This window comes from Podarcis melisellensis (genome assembly GCF_964234715.1).
Source record: "Podarcis melisellensis genome assembly, chromosome: 1".
Classification (NCBI taxonomy): Eukaryota; Metazoa; Chordata; class Lepidosauria; order Squamata; family Lacertidae; genus Podarcis; species Podarcis melisellensis.
In genome coordinates, this window is record NC_138528.1 from 58851193 (window position 1) to 58873152 (window position 21960).

Here is a 21960-nt window from a genome sequence, read left to right on the forward strand (position 1 = left end):
TTTTCCTTTAAACAATCAATTTATGGACTTCTCTGTGGGTGCATCAACAGAAAGTCTTGCACAAGCCCATTGGAACACATGAAACTTGCTCAGACACAGTTCCTGGCTCCATTTGAAACATGGAGAGAGACTCGGTGGTTTAGACCACAGAGCCACCCACGTCCCGTTATGGAGAGACACTACCTTCTTGTAACCCAAGCTTGCTTGAATTTCATACCTAAATGGTACACACATTGCAACAGTCTCTCGTCTTTGCTTTCCAAACCAAAGGATAGGAGCATGACAGTTTGACTGTTTATTTTATGAAGGAACTCAGTAACGCTTTACAGCTGTTTTAACTGCTTCATGAAAAGTAAATAAATTGATCTGCCCACATGAGTCTGAATTAATTCCCTCTTTAGAAACGTTCTAGAGGCTTTTCCCCAACTTCCTAAATGGGTGAGGAATATTTTACAAAAATATAATGCATTTTGCAGAGGACGCAATATACTCTGGCTATCAGCAACTGAAGTGGCTACTTTCTTTACTCTTAAGCAGCAGCATTTTGCTGTCACTGGGAAATAACGCATTCTAAGCAAGAAAGTTCTGCTGTTCTGCTGATAGTTACAAGTATTTGAGAGGGCAGAGTAGAGTAAGGTGGTTTATATTTTGGGAAAGAGGACAAAAGCAATCTGATTATACAGTATTTACAAAATATATGAACTTCTAGAGCTAGAAGGTGCAACCAGTCCCGTCTTCTGCACTAAAGCAAAATGACTTCTCTACAATATATGCTATTTATACCTTAAGGCTAGACCAGCTCAGCTGAAAGCACTGGCAGCAAATTTCACCAGGATCAGAACCAGTTACCAGCTCAGGGGGTTATAAATATTCAACTCCTTTTCGAGGAAATCATTAAGGAGACCCCGAATTCTTCTTTGGATTGGATTCAAATCTGAGCTGGAGAAGAATTTCTGATTTACATCCCATCTAGCCTTCCAATCCCAAAATGGAGAATGAGAAGGAAGGAAGTGGGTTGGGGGGTACAACTTTCTAAAGTTGTATTGACATGTCTATTTCCAACCTGGTACATTTTCTGAGCCACTGGAACACAAATCCCAGGGGAATTTTCCCATTTTCCTTTGATACAGATCCCCCAGGACTTGAGTTGACAAATCCTGATGCCACAGGTCAGTGAGTCTTATTGGGGGATGGAGTTGAACCAGACTCCAATCCTTCATGAGCCTCACTGCCTGCTAAGGTTTTATTGGCTACAGACGTCTGCTTTAACAGGATAACATTGATTTTGAAATGCTTTTGTGCTCCCTATTCTTTGAAGCTACAGTCTAAACAGGTAGAGACAGATAGTAAGAAATGTGGTGGCTGGTTTTGTTGGACTGTCTTGAAGTACAGAGTACTAATTTCAGATTGAAACATTTCTTCAGGTACGGTATAATGTTGCCTCCCCCTTTCTTCTTCGAAACATGCATTCCTCGGGGAGCAAGGGGCTGTGTGAGGGAGTTAGATTGTGCACCAGGCTGTGATTGCTGAGGCAGAAGGGATCTATCCTGATTAAGAGGGAATTTCCTGTCTCTTTTAAGGACAGCTATAAAGGACTTTCCCACTGAGAAGGGGAAGTAAGAGAACTATAGAAGAGAAAAATGAGGATGAAGTATTATAGAAAGGGTGGGTGAAAACAGGTGGGAGGGTAGCCATATCAACTGACATTCTGTTGCAATATCAAATACCTCTTATTTAGCAGCAGGCATTCAGCTGGAAATATTTGATGGCAGTATGAATTTGAGTTGGTGGGATTTCAAATGCAATTCCCGTCCTCACTGTATTGCAGTGTAAGGTAGACCAGTGTTTCCCAAACTTTTTTGGGCAACGGCACACCTGTTTACTGAAAAAAAATCTCACGGCACACCACCATTAAAGCCCCGCCCCGTGACGTCAGCGCGCAGCGTCACGCCGGGAGGGACGCACGAAAGTGAAAGTTTTTTCCCTCCCCCTTGTCGGGGAACCTCCAAGCTTTGGGGGTGGGAGGAGGCAGCAGAGCGAGGGACTGAGGGACGGCGGCAACTGAGGCGGCGGCGGCTGTTGTGGTGGTGGCGGCGATAGCGGGCGGAGGAGGGGGCGGCGGCGGGGCTTGAGGAGCCGTCGCCGGGAGTTGCTGCTGCTGTTGTTGCTGCTGCTGCCCGGACATGCCGGCCTCCTCCTCCTCCGCTGTCTCGCGCTCCTCCCTTTTGCACGCGCTGCCCCGCCGCTCGGCACCACCACCGCGGAGCCACCCCCGGCTCGACGCGGATCCTCGCCGCCGCCGCCTCTCACCGCCCGACTCGCCCGCCTCCCTCCCACGGCACACCAGCCAATGTCTGACGGCCCAGTAGTGTGCCGCGGAACACCGGTTGGGAAACACTGAGGTAGACAAATGGAGGACTACATACCCAAAACAAAGGACACCTGCTTACAAACTCTGTAGTAGAGCAATGTGAAACTAATATATGTATGCTATTTAATGGAGCTCAAAGCCATACAACTGTCTAGGGAGAAAATGAAAATTCCTATTATATTTTTAAACATTTACATTATTTAAACACTGTGAGCTGTAGAAGTTTTGTACCATTACAGGGCCTATCTTTTTCTTTTCCAAGTACAGAGTAGCGTCTGTGAATGGCTATTGCAAACTTTTGAATTTCTTTTCATATCTCAATAGTACATTCTGTAGAATTCATCTCCATTGAATCTTGTTTCCGTCAGTTCAGTTAAACTTGTGTTGCACAACATGATAAAATTTCCTCTGCTGTGCTCCTATTAGAATACAGTATCTGAGAGACTCTGCAATGAATTGAGCTTCATTAAGTTCAGCTACAATAAAATTAATGGAAATTTTACTATTTCCTCCGGTGGAAGTTGGACAGTGTCTCTAATTGAGCACACTTGTAAAGTGCAAAAAGGGTGGCATCTAATTGTGTCTATGGGCTTTGCTCATGCTACAGGGCTTCATCTTCCACTCCTCCCTCCTGTAACCTCCATGTGCCTCCTCAATCTGTGCTCTAGAGTATGACAACAACAAAGGTACTAAAACCAAACACCAAAAGTCCCTTATTTCTGAAATGTTCATCTAACTGTGAGCAGACAAAAGAAGTTGAAATGTATATAGAACTTTGATCTGGGGATGTGCCTATGTTGTATTACCAAAAAGATGGCATATAGCCATCTTCAAGTCATAACTTGTTCTCTAACATCTTGGATGATATTCAACACCACATTGGTGAACTTCTGCTCATGCAATGGAACTTTCTCTTCCTCTCCTTCCCAATCTTTTGGTGCCTTTAAAGACACAGGTACAATGGTACCTCGGGTTAAGTACTTAATTTGTTCCTGAGGTCCGTTCTTAACCTGAAACTGTTCTTAACCTGAAGCACCACTTTAGCTAATGGGGCCTTCTGCTGCCACCACACTGCTGGAGCACGATTTCTGTTCTCATCCTGAAGCAAAGTTCTTAACCCGAGGCAATATTTCTGGGTTAATGGAGTCTGTAACCTGAAGTATATGTAACCTGAAGTGTATGTAACCCAAGGTACCATTGTACTTATGTTGTTTAAATGTAAAACAATTGCGAGCTGTGCTAGTTTAATATATCTAATCTGTGCATGCCACCACCCCATTAAAATCAAAGGCAAATAACTGATAATTGGCACACTTCATATACCGGTACTTCTTAATGTAATATCTTGGGGCTGGCATGTGCTGTGCTGTTTCACAGCTATGAAATGTTTACCAGCTTGGATATATTCTCCTCAAAACAGTAGGTGTTTCATGTATGGTGCCTGTTGAAGACATTCTTATTTAGATAAGCCTATCCAGTGCTTAGAATGTTTGTAGAAGTTTTCATTTGTTTAGGTCTATTCTATTGCAGTTTTAGCTTTTGGATGTTTTAAACTATGGCTGTAATTTTTTTAGTGGAAATTTTATTGTTTTAGCTTTTTTGTAAAAAAATCACTTTGAGGTTTTTTCCTAAAATCAAGCAGTATATAAATGTTATGAAATGGTAGAATAATGATAGTTTAAAAGGTGCTCAGGATTATGCAGAAGAAGACTGAAAAGAAAAGAAGGCAGTGACAGGGTTATGGGGGCTGAGAGACATGCATGAGCTGTGTCAGGGTGGGTATACTAATGCAGCAAACATTCCTGTGTAAGAATATCTGATCAGGGTGCATTCATGACCTCCACTAAAATTAACTACTGAGGCTTCACATGCCAGCATATATTTCACCCTCCACTGTACATCCTTTGACAAAGAAGAGCAGGCTGCATTGTAAATGGATATTCTACCTTCCTTTTAAATATTATGCCAATAAGTATGAATTTCCGGGTCCCAGCTTCTGAGCGAAGTAAATTTTCCTATGATCACTATAAAAGAGTAAGCAGTTCGTAGCTTGGTTTTGTTCTCATTACTGTGGTGTTACCCTGAGGTTGATGTTGTCTGTTTGAGATTCTGAAATTCAGTTTCCATGTTTATTGTGAATTCCTGTCTGTGACCTTTTTCAGATAAGTTTGTTTTAAGGGAGTAATACCTGAGGACTCTAAAGCCAGCTTAATGCATGCAAGCTGTATTGTAAGGGAATTATGTGAGAAGACACTTCCAGGGCCAGCCCTACCATTAGGCAGAGTGAGGCAGCTGCTTCAGGCAGCTGATTTGGGGCATTGAGAAATGTCGCATATTGTTAGTTATTTAATTTGTGGTGGTGGTGATTGTATCTTTACAGCGGGAGTGGCAATTGTGGGATTTTCTGCCTCAGATGTCAAAATAACTTGGCTGGCTTTGATTATTTCCATGCACCTTGATGTAAAGGGAAGCACTATTTATTTTGCCTCTGGCTGCTAAATGTCTTGGACTGGCTCTGAAGGCAGAAAATATCCTTCAGGCAGTTAAAAGTATTGCTGCTACTCACCCAAGGCATGTGTTCCATCTATACAGACAAGTTTCTACTTCTGACACCCTTTAAAAATAAAAATAAAAGATGATTGCGTGCACATATACCCGGGAGTGCTTATTCTGATAGTGAAGGTTGCTACACATGTTTGAGTTGCACTTTTTCTATAACAAATACAACCAGCATATAGCAAGAATAAGTACACTGTTAAATATCATAAAGTTTTAAAGGAACTCAAATTCCTAGGAGGCAAAAAGGATATAATTTTTAAAAATTAGTAAGATTTAAAAAGGGGTAATTGCTATTTCTTTACATGCTTCAGAAGCCTGTGCAAGGAAGGCAATTGCAGAGTCAAATAAATCAATGAGGTATATGGTTTGAAATTAGTTCAGAGGTGAATCTAATACCTTCATATGTATCGGGATTTTTTGCCCAAATACCTAGAAATGTTATGCTGACTTCTGGGAGTGGCTTGGGGGTAACACAACCAGTGCAATTTTATCATAAGTTTTTGCCAGTGTTTCTGTATGACAAAAACTTTTAGACTGTAAATTATGCAAGCCTATATCATTTTTTGAAGCATGACAATACTGCCACTTGGCTTCTCCCCCCCCCCCAAGTTTAATTAAAAGCGTATTAGTTAAGTAAATTTAAATAAATATTAAAAATTAAGAACTAATAAAAAAATTGCAGCACAGTTACTTGTTATATTGTTATTCCATCATTCCTCAGCGGTTGTCTTGTTTGCTCAAGTGGGAGAGGGCACTTAGCATGGAGAAAGTCTCCTAATGGAATTTCAGAAGAAGGGACCCATTCCTTCATTCCCCAGATGACTTCTTCTCTTTGTGAAAGGGGAACAAGCTCTGGAAGGGGCTTAAGAGGAATCCTGGATTGTGGTCCTAGCCCAGGAGAAGACAACTTTCCCTCACAGAAGGTGTCCTTCTCTCAAGTAGAACAAACACACTCAAAAGAACAGAATTCCCATCTCTCCCCTTCCTGTTTTTCTTCACAGCAACCCTGTGAAGCAGGTTACGCTGCAAGGTCCAAGATCACACAATGATCCAATGATCACTCATTGGCCCAAGATCACTCAATGAACTTCATCATGCCTGTGTGAGAATTTGATATACCATCCAACACTGGCATACCACGTCCTAATCCAACACTCTAAGCACTACATTACTCAACTAAGAGGCCAGCTGAGAGAACATTGATGTTAAAATATGATTCAGCAGCAAGGTATTCAAAAGCAAAAGTACCAGTTGACAATACTTTAAAATAGGAGTCAAGTAACTGGAAGTTCCTAAACCAAGTTCCGCCCCATGGGGATTATTTAGCACCAACTGAGAGTGAAAAGAGTTGAGACAAGCATGGCATCTTGTAGCTTCAGAATTTGATGGCAACAGGGAGTGGGAGTTTAAGGCAGAGGCATCTTCTCTCGCTCCCAATTTAAAATTGCCCTTTAGGTAAATTAAGTTTTGACCAGGGCTGTGTTTTACACTTTATTTTGCACTTGGGATTGTGACAAGCAGGAAATATGAATGTTCCTGTGAGGATCACCTCAAAGTGCTGATGCTAAGTTTAAGCACAGTGTGAATCTTAACAGTCCCTTGTGGTTTTAGATATCACCATGAGAGGCACTGCATTTTAACACATGCTTTTCTTTTCTTTTGCGGGGCTTTTTCTGTGACTAACCTTGTCAGCCATCAAGGAGCGGAGCACACTCTTTAGTCAGTTCTAATTATAGTATTTGCTATCAAAAATACAGTGCTCGGCTGTTACTGTGGTATCTCCTTGAGTCATGAGTGTCTGATTCACACACATGTTCAGAGGGACAGCAGAAGAAAATGCATTTCATTGTTAGTAACTGGCAATGAGAAGCAAAGTCAGGAACGCAGGCATTTCATTACAGAAAGTAGTTGTGTGTGACAAATAAAAATTTCCAAGGGAGCTTCCAAATGCACATTTGCTCTGCACTTATGTGTGTATAAACCATTCTTATTGGTTCTTGATTTTTTTTTAATTAAAAATATTTATAACTCAGCCCTCATCTGTATGAACAAAGACAAAAGAATAGCTTGCTGGATGAGACCAAAGGCCCGCCTAGTTCAACATCCTGTTCTTACAGTGGTCAACTAGATGTCTGTGACAAGTTTGCAAGCGGGACCTGAGAACTCTCCCCTTCTGTGCTTTCCAGCAGCAGCTATTCAGGTGCATAATAGCCTGAAAGTGGAGGCCAGGCATAGCCATCATGACTTGTAGCAATTCATAGCTTTATACTCCATGAGTTTGTCTAATCCTCTTTTAAAGCTACCCACACTGCTGGCCATCATTACTTCTCATAGAAGCAGAATCCATAGTTTAACCATACACTCTGTGAAGAAATACTTTCTTGCGTCTGCTCTGAGTCTTCCAGCATTTAGCTTCACTGAATGTCCACAAGTTCTAGAAAGATGAAGAAAAGCTTCTGTCCATCCCCTGCCTCCTTACCTGTATTATTTTATACATTTCTGTCATCCTGCCTCTTACTCACCTTTTCTCTAAAATGAAAAGTCCCAATGACTAGGATCCCAGTGGAGATTTACTCAAGTGAAACCATGGTTTGGTAGGTTTCTTTCCCCACCTCACCCCTTCTCTCGTCAAGTAAAGCATATTTCCTGAGCGGGCCTCTTGCTCATTTATCATGTCACTCTTTTAAGCTTTTAAGAAATTGAAGTTCAGCGCTTGATTAATGAGTTTGTCAGCTTGATGAAACTAAGGGTAAATAAATGTGCTTAGTTTTTAACAAAATTTCCATGGGAACTTTTGTGCACATGATAGAAGAGTCTTTTGTCTACTGAATAAATCCAGTTCACCTGTCATAACCAGTTCATTGTTCTGGGCCCTCCAAAAGTTGTGGGTGTGTGACAGTCAAAGCATTTGACAAGGCCACATGTTTGACAGCCACCCTTACATATTTTCCCCAACTTGTGCCTTTAAGCTTCCGAATTTTAGAATATACCGTAGTTGTTTCCTTAGGTCTTACTCTTGTTTTCTTACAGGCAGTGTCCTGTTTATATTGACTTTATGAGGTCATCTGTCAGAACTTTGATTGCTCTGTCTTTAGTCTTTCAGCAGTGAACTGAAAAATGCTGGGTTATATTTGGAAAAACAATATTGACCTGGCACATCCCTAATTCAAACCCAGAGTATGAAAAGGGTGTGCGTGGAACTCTTTTTCACATATAGCTCTTTCATCATATATGTGTTAGAGGCAACTGTTGTGATTTAATAGTAGGTTTTTTTTTAAATCCATGAATACATGTTTTTAGCATCATTTGAAAAAAATCTACAGGGAATAGAAGGTCCATATTGGATGGCAGCAATCATGCAGAATGAGAGGCACAGGGTTCAGTTCTGAACAGCCAGAATTGGAGCATAAGTAAACTATTGTCCTTCCTTGCCAATTATAGCTCCTCTCCCCAAGTACTTCTCCATCCCTACCCTCCCACCCCCGCCAGCCTAAGCCACTTTCATTATCCGAGGAACAAGTGAAACATTGAAAGGTGCCTTTTGCTGAGCCAGACCACTAGTCTACAGAAGGTGCAGGGTACCTTTGGCTATCCATATGTTGTTGAATTACAACTCCCATCATTCCTGGTCATTGGCCATGCTTGTTGGGTTTGATGGGAGTTGTAGTTCAGCAACATCTAGCTCTCCAGGATTTCAGACAGGAGTCTACTCTAGCCTTACCTAGAAATTCCAAGGATTGAATCTGGAAAGCATGGAACAGCAAACACAGATGCTCTATCAATAAGCTACAGCCCTACCTGAAAGCTTGACTGGGGTGGAGGAAAGCACTTGAGGTGGTAGACAGAAACTATGGGAAGAGTAAGCTAGAGATGGAAACTGCCACTCTCAAATCTTGCTTGTCCCTTGCTGGCAAGGCACTTGCTTTGCCTTCAGAAAGTCACAGTTTTAATTTCTTGCATATCCAGTTAAAAAAATCTCTGGTAGAAGAACTGGAGAAAGTCTGGACTTGAGACTTTGGACTGCACTGCCAGTCATGAGTGGACAGTTCCAGGGTTGATGAACTCATGGTTTGATTCATTATAACACTTTTTCAGAACTCTGTGCAATGCTTCAGAGTTTTTGACTAGATTCAGTTACTTAATGTCTTGTTAAAAATTGATACATAGATTATTGTTGTTATAAACAGTAATAAGCATAATATTCCCAGTTCTGTCACTGTGTCTATCTATTTGTTGATCTTTTCAGCCACTTGAACTTGTTAATTGCAATGCAGATTTTGACTGGTTTATCAATGGACAATGGGGAAATGCTGGGCATCACATGATGCTATCTCCTGCAATAACTGAGCTAGGGCTAGATTGATGAAATTCCTAGGGTCTTGCAAAACTGGAGGAAGCTGCAAACTCAAGCAATCTCTTGCCTGTATTCTGCAATGCTTCCATAATTAGCTTAATGCGTGCAAGAAGACCTTGCAATTCATGTAAAGTAAGGTGTTGCTTAAAATGAGCTGTGTCCTTGGTAATTTAGCATTCATAGAATTGTGCTGTAAAGCAAAAACACAGGCAACATCTCTTCCTTCCACTTCAAATAATTCTATTAGATTCAAATATGCATATGGTTGAATAATTTTGTATTCAGCAAATGGATGATATTAATAACAATTCTCATTTTCAAATGTGTCAAGATGTAGCTTTCCCCGTGTCCTTTTCTAGACTGTATCAGCTCATATCTAAACTATTTTCTTTTTGGCTAATATGCTGAGCATTCTGTGTCTTTCTGAGTTTGTAACTAAATAACAAAGTTGTTCATTGTAATTCTATCAACTGCTTTATTAGCAGCAGTTTTTTTGGTATTGCGTTTAGTTAATCTTTCCAGTGCATTAAAGAACTAGGTTTCCACGAGTGATGTAAAACTGATATGACAAGAGGATGGTTTGCATGAAGGGGATGGGGGCGGCTTTGATTAAAAATATGAAAATCATAGCAGTGACAAAATGAAATGACCTGCTAAACATCATTCATCCTGTCTGCCTAGATCTGATGAATTACTGTTATTTGGACAGCAATGTATTCTTCAATGTCATTTTAAATGTTCCAAAGCACATTTTACCATTACATGCAGATAGTTGCCAGTGTATCTATGCAACACTGGATTTAGGGTGGTGTTGGTGGTCCCCCCCCCAGGGTGCCAAGACAAGGGGGTGCAGAATGGAAGGCGAGAGGAAGGAGGGCATGAAAATAAGAAATATTGGGGGGCACCAAATTTTGCAACACTCAGGGTGCCATGTAACCACAGTCTGCCCCCTGCCACATCGTTCTTTCTGGGGTGTGAAGATGGCTGACTTCTTCTTTATAGAATTGTTCTTTGTAGAATTGTTCTTACAATATTCTTTCTTGACTAAAAGAGCTTGTTCCCTAAGAATGTTTTTGCAACATGCAATACAACTCTGCAATGATCAAATATCTTGTCTCTGGTCTATATGTGCTTTTGCATTCTTAAAAATAATGCAAGCAAATGTCTTATATTTTATGTGCAGGATAGAATTACCATACAAAGGTTATTCAGGTTATGTCACCAATTAGCGCAGTACTGTCAGCCATTTGAAAAATGGCTATATCTTTAATACATAGGATATTTTTAAAAAAAATGGAATATAACTTGGATATGAATGTTATCAAAGTAGGAACTTTTCCAATTTCTTTCTGAAGTCCTTACATAGAAAAATTGCAAAGTATGTTCAGGATAAATATATAAATCCTTTAGAAACAATATTAGGCATTACCAGTGAAGATATCCATAGATATATGAGGTTATTTTAGGATGAATGGGATATATGTTTCACAAATCTAATTTGGGATACCAGCTTTGGAACTGTGAGCTGGTAATGTGTAAGGAGAATGTTTCACATGTAAAGTGAATAGCAATATCATTTAGGTTTCTTGCTATCTGCATCCAAAAAGAATTTACCAGTTTAAATAAACCTAACTGATTTAAAAATACTGTGAATCATTTACAGAATTTTTTTAATGTAAAAATGTCTAACGTTTGCTGCAAAAAATATGCTTCAGCTTTTTCAGTACTAGGACATTGAATTCTTTAGCATAAATAGAGAAATTCAGCCCAGTCTCTCTTGCAGACTGTTTAGTTCCATGTCTGATAACCCATTCAGGCTTTAGCATGTTTAGAAGCTTTCTTTAGTTTCCTCCAGCTCTGATGTCAAATTTCTCTATACAAGAAAGACCTGCTATAATAAGCTGAATACTTGATTAGCACAATGCCTTGAATTTTAATGTTGCTAACTTTGTTTCAATCAGCTCAGGGAAAAAGACAAGAAACGTTATAGTCCAGGGATTGCAAACCTTGGTGGTTGGCTTTAGCTAGTTTGCTTGATAAAATTATGGTTTAAAAAGCCAATTAGACACTGTGATTAGTACGTATCTTTTAATCCCCTCTCTGCTTTTTACAGATTTATACAGACTGGGCCAATCACTATCTAGCAAAATCTGGTCATAAACGTTTGATAAAAGATCTGCAACAAGATGTGACTGACGGAGTTTTACTGGCTGAAATCATCCAGGTAGTAGGTAAGTAAGTTTGCCTTTTGTTATATCACAGCCACAATTGTCTCATCAGGAGCATTTTTTCTGTGAAAAAGCAAATATGTTTAATGAAATATTTTTGTGCTGCTTTGCAGGGCCAAAACAGCCCTTTAAAGGCAGTGCACACATAAAATCATAGCACAATAGCTTAGAAAGTCAGATAAGCGTTCATAATAATAATAATTATCTGAAAAAAAATCTTTCTAAAAATCATATAGATATAGATAGTGCTATGGGCATGCATGCTGTAATTATTAGTTGGGTTTTTAAAAGAATCATGGGAATGGTTTGTGGTAATTATTTGTTGCTGAAAAGATCTGTCAAAGCAGTATATCATGCACACAACTAAAGCCCAAAAGAAGCTGATGACAAACTTTATAATAGTCACATTGGATTTTTAAATAACTGCTACTGAGCATTCCATTTTTTTATTATTTCCTCTTTTCTTTTTGATTAATATTGAAATAATTGATGAGTTAGCTAGCTGTCTGCTGTAGTTTTTGCTTCAGAAGTGGGTATTAGATTGTAGTGTTTATGCACAGAGTTCTTAACATTTCTGTTCTGGATTGTGAAATTGCTTTGAGATGCATCATAAGAAGCAATTCATAAATTAAATTATTATTATTATTATTATTATTATTATTATTATTATTATTATTATTTCAATTTTACAAAAAGGAAACTTAATTCTGAGAGGTTATATGAGTCAAAGCAGAGATCTAAGTGCAAGAACTAGCAGATCCTTGAAAATACCGTAAATTTCTAATGTTACAATCCTATACAGTTGCCTGGGGATGTCCCATTGAATTCAGTGGCACAACTGAGCAGACATGGATAGGATTGCACTCTTAAGTTCTGGTTCACAAATTCAAGTTCATCACTTGGTAATTACACCTTCAATCACAGAATCAATATAAGATTGAAATTTCATATCATTTCAAATACCAAGTTTTTTCCTCATAGAGTCAGGGCCAAAGTAGCTGTTATACTTGATGCTATGTTTCTTCTTTTCCATAAATTAATTGCAGCAGTGGGGATTGTTTGTTTGGTTTTGAGATTGCAGCATGCAGGGAGTGGTAGTTTATCCTTTGTCTCCCTTGCTGTCCCTCCCCCAAAAAAGAAATCCCCCCCGTCCAGCTATGAGTTTTAGTAAAAGATGAAGAAGTAGTTCTACAGTGGTGGGAACTAATGGATCATCACAGTGATCTCTATGTTGGGCTTCCCTTGCATTTGACCCCAAAACTGCTGTTAGTGCAGAATGCTGCAGCACAGCTGTTGACAGGAGTGAGACCTTGTCAGCATATAATTCCTGCACTCAGAAATCTGCACTGTTTGCTGATTGGTCACTAGGTCAAGTTCAAGGTGCTATTGCTAGTATTTCAATTCCTTAACAGTTTGGGACTAGTTTACCTGCAAGATATTTTCAGATTCAACCACTCTGATCTGTAGATCTGGAGTGTTACAGGCACCACATAATACTCATTCTGTATTTGTAAGAAATCAGCCTTTTAGCATGGCAGCACCAAAACTTTGGAACTCTCTGCCTGTTGACACCAGGAAGACACAACAGCCCTTTTCAGTGCCTGCCAACAACATTTTTATTTAAGCAAGTCTATGCAGACTTGGGACATGGGTGGCGCTGTGGTGTAAATCACTGATCCTTGGGCTTGCCGATCAGACGGTCGGCAGTTTGAATCCCCATAACGGGGTGAGCTCCTGTTGTTCAGTTCTAGCTCCTGCCAACCTAGGAGTTTGAAAGCATGTCAAAGTGCAAGTAGATAAATAGACACTGCTCCGGTGGGAAGGTAAACGGTGTTTCCATGCGCTGCTCTGGTTTTGCCAGAAGCAGCTTAGTCATGCTGGCCACATGTCTGCGGACAAATGCCAGCTCCCTCGGCCAGTAAAGCGAGATGAGCGCCACAACCCCAGAGTTGTTCGCAACTGGGCTTAACTGTCAGGGGTCTGTGCCTTTATACCTTTTTTATGCAGACATACAGAATATTGACATGTTTTAATCAGTTTTTTTGGCTCATTATTGATTGTCAATATTTTTGAAGGTTTAAAATTGTTACTTTTAACAGTTTTTATTGATAATTTCATTGTTTTATTTTTTCTCCAAACCACTTTGAGGGTTTTTTTAAACAATCAAGTGGTATATAATTTTAATGAAATAAATAAAACTTTTTTTTTACTATAACCCATAGCTGTCCAGACTAGATTTTCTTGGGGAACTGGGGGGAGATAAACCTCCTCTCTGTGGATGCTGTGATCTTGATAACAATCAGGGATTCTCTACAGCTGTAATTAATTTAAGAAAAGCAGGACACTTAACTGCTTGCTATGCACTCAGCATACTGTGTTGTTTTTGAGCCTCAGTTTGTACATGCAGCTTCCAGTCTGCCTATATGAGGAGCACAGTGAGCAACTCTAGAGAAATCAAATGTTGTACTTGGTTGCATAAACCAGCCCTCACTTGTTTGTTAAATAGCATGGGCCTCGTTAACCTTGAAGATTATTGCAACTGAATAAGCTGGGTATATTTATTTTCTCAGTACTGTAGTGATAAAAGCTCCATATGTTGCTGGCATCATCAGCTCAGGTTGCGATCTGCAGAAACTGGGGGTGTACTGCAGCTCACAGCACTGGAGTGTTTCCTGCTCTTCTTCCACTTTTGCCAGTTTGTCAAGTTAATTATTTCCTTTAGTGATCCATCCATATGGTCTTGTCGGCCACATGGATGAAATAGCAGTGAGCTGAACACTCAAGAAGTCCATTAGCACAAATTAGAATGAACAAGAGAAGAACTTTGACATTTGACATTTTCTGCCAAAAGCACTAAAAGAGACATAGTGGGTCTTCACTAGCAAGAGGCTTCAGGGGTGGTCCATCTTTGACCTCATTCACTTCTTTTCTCTCACATTGCCTGGACATGGGTGACATATATGCAATTTCATCAACATCCATCGTGCTTTAGCTAGTCTGTTCCTTTCACCAACAACTTTTTAATATATTAATATCTGATTAATTTACACATTCCTAACCCAATTTTAAACGTTAACCCCAAAATTTAAGCACACACAAAAATACAGATACACATTGTCAATAGAAGACTTTAAAATGGGAATCTCAGCAGTATTTTCTGGTTTTTAACTTCCTCCTAAATGATCTAGAGTTAGGGATTATCAATGAAGCTGCCAGAACCCCAAAAATGGGGTTCTGAGGAACACCAAATGCTCTTGTCATAATAAATGAATGAGCATTAAAATGGCAGCTGTAATTCAATGCAGGCAAGAGTAAAGTGATGTATATTGGGGGGGGGGGGGGAATCCTAACTACACAAATAGGTTATTGGAGTCTAAACTGATGGTGACTGACCAAGAATGAGACATTGGGCTCATAGTGCATATCTTGATGAAGATGACAACCCAGCTGTGGCAGCTGTGAAAAAGGTGAATCCCAGGTTAGTGATAATTAGGAAAGGAACTGAAAATAAAACTGCTAAGGTCAGCAGTTCGAATCTGTGCAGCAGGGTAAGCTCCTGCCAACCTAGCAGTTTGAAGGCATACCAGCACAGTAGATAAATACGGACTGCTGCAGTGGGAAGGTAAACAGCATTTCCGTGCCCTCTGGCACTCATCACAGTGTTCCGTGCACTGGCCACATGACCCGGGAAAACTGTCTGCTCCCTCAGCCTGAAAGTGAACCTAGTAATCAAATTTGACTGGACTTAACCATCCAGGGGTCCTTTACCTTTACCTGCTGTTATACAAATCTATGGTGTGACTAAACGTTGAACACGGTGTACAATTCTTGTTTCCTAACTTCAACAAGAATATTGCACTGCCTGCAGAGGACTCTGTTTCGGCTAATGCATCAGTTCCCGAACTCAACTAGCAGGGCCTACCAGGAGCTGCCCAGGGTCCTGATTTGCTTTGCCTTCCACCAAACCGGACCTGGAATGGAAGAGGCTCTGGTATTCATTACCATGTATCCCCAAGGGCCCCAGTCCCAGCAGAACAGGATAGAATGTAGAAGGAACTTACCACTTACTGTTAAATGAACATAAAGCAAAAGCACAGTCTTGCATGGGTTTTCATTCACCATAATTCCATAACCCCTGCACCTATCTTTCTGAAATTTTGGAAGTTACTAACCTAGGGTTACCTGTGCTGTGTATGCTATTTTCATAAAAAGTGCCCCCAGAATCACATATGAGTTAGGTATGAAAATCTACTTCCCCAAGACTTTTGCATTAAAACCCTTTTGCCTGAAATTTAGCAAGCTTCATCCCTTCAGAAGGGGCTGCTATGTCTGCAAATTCCATCCAATTCTTCCTATAACTTTTCTGTTATAAGTTTCACTTTAAAAACAAACCCTCAAACTGTAAATTTCGACACCAAAAAACCCCCTACAAAGATTTATATGCAATTTCGCATCCTCATTAACTCAGAAACTGTTCCTGTTCCTGAAAAGTTCATCTAATTCTGAAAAGAAAGTAAAAAGGTTTCCCCTTGTGTATTTCTTCATGTTAGTCAATGCATATACATCTGAAACCTTTGATTTTCTAAAGCAAGGCTTCAGACCCAAGTCAAAGCAAGTGGTACTCAAAGATGTCTGAGGTGTTTGTGAACTGACCCATTTTCCAAAACAGAATGCAAACCAAATCTTGCCTTCCGTGCAGACCAATAGTTTTTACCCATGAAAAATATAACAAAGACAGGAAAGAAAGTTGTATATTTTCAAGAGTAGGAACACTTGACTTGATTCTTTTTTCCATTTCTTCTTCTCATTGCTTTAATATTTTTGGTTTCAGTTGTTTAAGAACACTGAATTGTTAATACGTATGATTCTACCACCACCCATTTCCATTAAAAAGAAAACTCATCTTTAAGCACACCTGCTCCTATTTTAATCTCTCAATTTGACACGAAAAAATTGTAGTCATTTGTATCCCATATACTAGCTGTAGGCAAAGTGAATATCATTGTCACATCTGAGGTGATAATATGCACCTATAGTGATTGTGATCACAGTTTCAGTATAGCTAATGAAATGGAAGCTACAACATCACAACTCATCCAGAAAGATAACCCCAGAGCTCTAGATATTTTGGTCTGGATTGGAGAGATAGCAGGAGAGAGAGGTGGAGAGCAGGGTGAAATAGGCATTTAGAGGCTGCTCCCCTCTTTATGCAATTTCACTTATGCATGTCGGGGCCCAGAACATAACCCTCACCTGTATATATGAACAAGACCTAAAATACCATGGGTTACTTAGTGGTGGTGGTGGTGTGTGTCTTTGTGTGTGTTGCCTTTTTTCTTGCTACAAACGTGGTTTGTCTGGAATTTTCTTGCTGCAGACAAACAGGGTTTGTCTAGAATTTGTTCAGGAGTCCTGGCGCAGGTACTTCACAATACTTAATCCATTGTTTTCAGGCAATCTGAAGAGGGAAAATATACTTGTTTGCTGCCAGTTTTGTAATGAATGGAAAGAAGAGTGAACAGCTTACTTCTTGTTCAAGTTTCTTGGGGAGGAGGGGGTGTTATCCTGTCTCTAGTATTGTTATTCTTTTTAAAAAAGACAATCAGAACTGTTTTGTTTTTCTTGGACAATTCTACGATGACTAGAGACGTGCAAGGATTAAACTGGCAGGGGCAGCACGAACATAAACTTTCAGTATGTCTTCATATTTTCCAAGATTTTGAGAAGACTGCTATTTACTCACTACTGTATGCTCCATGTTCACCAGCATCCTTAGTACTGTTGCACTTCATACCAGTCAAAATTACCACTTAGAACCTTTCCACACATGACCCTAAAGTCATATTTTAACTCTTCTGTAAATGAATGTTGTTAATAGGCAATGGAAAGACTCAGTCCACAATAAAACCTGGATTAGAACATCTCCAGATTCTGATATACTAGAGCTTGTGGAAAACTTGAAGTGGATTTTTAATCAGTACAGAAAAGATCCACTTTCATACAGACTGCATATTGGGGGGGGGGGGGAATAAGAAAAAAACTATAAAGCAAATTTACTTTTAATGTGAATGAAATGTATAATGCAACTCTTTATTAATGAGGGCACTTTATAAAGAAGCAAAATGACCTCCAGAAGAATATAAGAACTGTGTAGATGGATCAGAACAGCATGACAAATCTCTTGCTCAAGCTATATCTCCCAAGTCAACAGGCAGTTTATGCAAGTGTGTGCGCGCGTACGTGCGCGCGCGCGCACACACACACACACACACTCTCTCTCTCTCTCTCTCTCTCTTCCAGGACTTGCCAGAGTCATAATAATTTTGGAAGAAATTCACTGGAATGAGCATTTTTTTAAAAGACCCTAACACACCCTATTAGTGTGATTATCATTTTGAATTGTGAACACCCAAAAGACAGCTTTCAGCTGCTACCACATCTCAAAGCCATCATCATGCGTTATCATCAAGCTTTGCTGAGACCAGCAGGGGAGCATTAATCATGGCTCATATGCAGCAGTACCTCTTGTGTGAGTTTCCAGGTCCTACACTGCACAGCTCATGTCCCCCCCCCCTTTCTTTTTGTGAGAGGAGAGCCATGGTTTTGACTGCCTGGTCTTAGTGCTTTCACTACTCGTACTCCATCCTCTCACTCCTTTGGATTCCACCCCCGACTCCTACATGGGAAAGGAACAGATTGAACACGACATTAGTGTTTGAAAGCCCCTCCTTTCATGGCATATGGTTGTATTTTATGATTGAAGGGAAGTGGAGAGCATGGTAGTCTGATAAAACTTTCTGCTAACTATGGATAGACACCCTCCTACATGTACTTATCTAGTTGTGAATATGGTATGATCCATGCAAAAGCAGGACCAAGCAAGGTTCATCCCTACCTACAGACAGCCTGCAAAATGCTGCTGGCAGATGTAAGGGATTTTGTTTGCTGGTGACTTATCATTTCTATATATAAGTTTGGAGAAACCAGCAGCTGCCCAGCAAAGCTATTTCAGGAATACTTCGCTGTCGCTTATAGCATAGAGGAGATGTTGCCATATACATTTAATACTCTGCGTCTCCATGTAGAAGCTAGTAGTCTTGGAATGTGCCTGTCACCAAAGAGTTGAAGAAAAGCACTCTTTTAGGCTGCCTTCCAGTTTTTGATCCGCTCAGTGTACGAGAAGCAAAAGTTAGGCCAATCCACAGTCTGCTTTAATGTGGAGTTAAGCCATTTAATTTGCTCTTTTGACATGAAGAAGAAAGAAGCCATAATTCATCTTCTGAGAATGTATGGAATGAGTACTTAAAAAGACCATTATTCTTGTTAAGGCATGTTTTCACCCAGTTGCCATATTTATGTATGTGTAGCATGTAGTATAGTGGGAGAAAACAGAAATATTGTTTGCGAATGTAGATATTTCTGCCATGCAATTATTTTGTTCTTGTTATGCTAGAGAGCTGATGCACAGAGATCTGTTTAATATCTGTATACTAAGCTGCTTAAACTGATAGTTTTTTGCCCTAAAAGTAGGGGACTAGTGTGTTCTACTGGATGATATGCTGTACTTGTGTCTGAAAGACTGCAGTTAAAATCCAAACCTATACCTATAGTGTAAATCACTGGTCTTCAACTGGTGGATCATGTACCCTGATGCAAGGTGGGTCACAGAAGGCTATATGGTAAAAGATTGAAAAATGGGTCCCAAATGCATGTTTGGGTTAAATGTGGATCCTGGGTCTGAAAAGGTTGAAGATATATGGTTTAGATGAAGTCGTTTGAGCAAGATATATCTCTCGAGCCATCTGGAATATTAAAATAATTGTCTACCACTCTTAGTATTTCTTTCTCTGCTTTCTCTCCCACTTTGAAGCCATTGGCTAACCTACTGCCCTCTTTCCTTGTAACAGTAAGCCATGGCTAGAAATAACCTGTGGCTTACCTCGAATGAGTGGAGTGCTGGTGCATGGTGCCGAGTCATGCTTGCTTTGGTCTACCCTGACCAGAGCCAGAAAACAAATAATACAGTGGTACCTCGGGTTAAGTACTTAATTCATTCCGGAGGTCTGTACTTAACCTGAAACTGTTCTTAACCTGAAGCACCACTTTAGCTAATGGGGCTTCCTGCTGCTGCCGTGCTGCCGGAGCCCGATTTCTGTTCTCATCCTGAAGCAAAGTTCTTAACCTGAAGCACTATTTCTGGGTTAGCGGAGTCTGTAAGCTGGAGCGTATGTAACCCGAGGTACCACTGTACAGTGTTTGGCTTACCACTACGTGTGAACCCACACAACACGAAGCCAAGAACAAACTTTGACTTCAAGAGAAACAAGCCTCAAGTGCTGGTTCACGCAGAACAGTAAGCCAGCCACTCCACAGTTTGTTTTTGAGCTGTCTCTGGAGAGGAGCAAAGTGGCCACGATTGACCAGCGTGCACATCACACTGTGGTAAACCATAGTTTTTCTTATACTGCGGCTTACTATGATGTGTGAATGAAGCCAATGTTTTGTCACTGATGGCCTGTGTGAAACTTGTGAATTGAGTCACTGGATGTCCATGTGAGTGGGAGTGTGCCCACTGGCCACCCCTCCTGATGCCAGCGTGTTCTCTGGGCTCTCAGTGGCTGCACATCTGGCAGTAATGGAAGAGGGCCCTTCTGCATGTACAACGTACCAGGGGTTACAACTTTCTGGTAAACTAGATTGGCTGCACAGGCCAGAGTTATGGAGGAGCCATATGCCACACATATGCAAGGCCACTTTCTCACTAAAATCAGATATGTAGCCACCTGGAGGCATGTTCAGGTGGACATCAGCATCTGGGGTGTAGCCAGTGGGAGCATTCCTGATTTATCTTAATATGTTAACTTAACACCCCTTCAGTTACCAGCCCACAGCCTTTCAGTTCCTTATGACAATTCATAGGATCAACTGGGTAGGCCTCAGAGTCTTGGCCTCCCAACTGCCACTGTCCCAACAACTATGATGGCACAAAATACTTTGAAAGAATTGGGAGAGAAAGGTGATTGAGTCAAGGAATTGTGGAATCCTGTGAATCAGAATATTGAGTATCATCAACACCTCTGGACTAAATTGCACCGTAGCGGAATATATTTGCACCATGTGCATTTATACTTTGTAGGTTCAGGTTAGTTGCTAGATCTTGGAAATGTGTCATCAACAACAGACTTCACCCACTGCTTGTAAAGTAAATGAGAATTTTTAAAAAATTTAATTTATTTACATCTGACTTGTACATCTGCATGGCTTATTAAGCAAACCAGCCATGCACTCATGCATAAAGAGTGATGTGGCTTCCAGATTTGAAACAATCGGTCTGGCAAAGATTACCCATCACTTTAAGAATTGCTGTCAGCCCAGTTGTCTCTTTTTGAAATGGTGGTGACCTTCTCCAGCTGTCTCTAGAGGAATGGCTCAGAAGAAGAATTTCACCGGATGGCTCTGGGTGTTTCACACATTTGTTTTGATTGGGCAACCATAGCTCTAGGCTGTTTGATTTAGTTGCAACAAGTGCTCTGAGAATAACTGCACCAGGTGTCTTTACAATAGGTTTTGTTTTGAAATAATTCTGTCTGTTCATTTTTAGCAAATGAGAAAATCGAAGACATCAATGGCTGTCCAAAGAATAGATCTCAAATGGTAAGTGAAAAATTAAATGTGTTTTGTCTTCGCTGTGTTTTCCTCTAGGCATACTTAAGAGGAAGTGAGTTTCTTTGAGCTCAGTGGGACTTACTTCTGAAGAAACCTGTTTGGGTTTAGCTGCAGACATGATGGCATATTTAACATTTAATCAATCAACCAATATTGCTTTATTGCACAGCCATGCAATATATCAAATCAGATCACATGGAAATCATTAAATTAATTACAATAATTGCATCTTCTGTTTATTATCTTGTTATTCACACATTGTGATTGAATCTTAGCTGCAACCCCTACTGTATAGGCTTGTTTAGCAGCACAGTTTAGAATATTAATGCAAGTGTATTGGACGTAGAGTTTTTAATTCATTTTATAGAATATTTTAAAATAGTATGGGGAAAGTATGCAAACATTTAATATACATCAATGTATCAATGTAATGCATTTATTACATTGATATTTGTTATGTGAACCGTTCGCTTAAAAGTTATACATTTTTCCTATGTTATATGCTTGCACAATGCAGCTTTCCCCCCTCTCCTTCCCCTGTGTGCACCCCCTATTCCCTCTGAAGTAGACTCGGGGGGGGGGATAACTCAAAAAAACAGCACATGACGGGAGGGAAAGGGGAATCATTCTGTCTGGCAAGCTTATATCCTTATGCAAATGGAATGCTTATAATACTGTGATGTTGAATTCCATCCAGGGCTGGGAAGTTTTCATTGATGAACTAAAGTCACATTACTATATGACATGGTACAGCTGGCTGAGCCATCAAAAACATAACATTA

At 40.2% G+C, this 21960-nt stretch overlaps 1 protein-coding gene and 1 long non-coding RNA gene across 15 annotated transcripts in view; one reads left to right on the plus strand and one right to left on the minus strand.

Annotated features, from left to right (window-relative positions):
• NAV2 (neuron navigator 2) overlaps positions 1 to 21960 on the plus strand; it is a 535652-nt gene that overhangs the window by 332695 nt on the left and 180997 nt on the right. For all 8 annotated transcript variants that reach the window (XM_081891071.1, XM_081891073.1, XM_081891066.1 and 5 more), the window contains exons 2-3: positions 11398 to 11515; positions 21114 to 21166. In XM_081891071.1, the coding sequence (XP_081747197.1) occupies positions 11398 to 11515; positions 21114 to 21166 (171 nt within the window). The remainder of the gene's footprint in view (positions 1 to 11397; positions 11516 to 21113; positions 21167 to 21960) is intronic.
• The window catches only part of LOC309358991, a 40779-nt gene that overhangs the window by 7476 nt on the left and 11343 nt on the right, over positions 1 to 21960 (minus strand). For 5 of the 7 annotated variants that reach the window (XR_014163687.1, XR_014163689.1, XR_014163690.1 and 2 more), the window contains exon 2: positions 18035 to 18188. The exons of 1 other annotated variant lie outside the window; for it this stretch is intronic. This is a non-coding gene — a long non-coding RNA (uncharacterized lncRNA). Of the gene's footprint in view, positions 1 to 4937; positions 5141 to 18034; positions 18189 to 21960 lie in introns of those variants that run through there. One more of the 7 variants, XR_014163693.1, reaches the window with a different exon arrangement.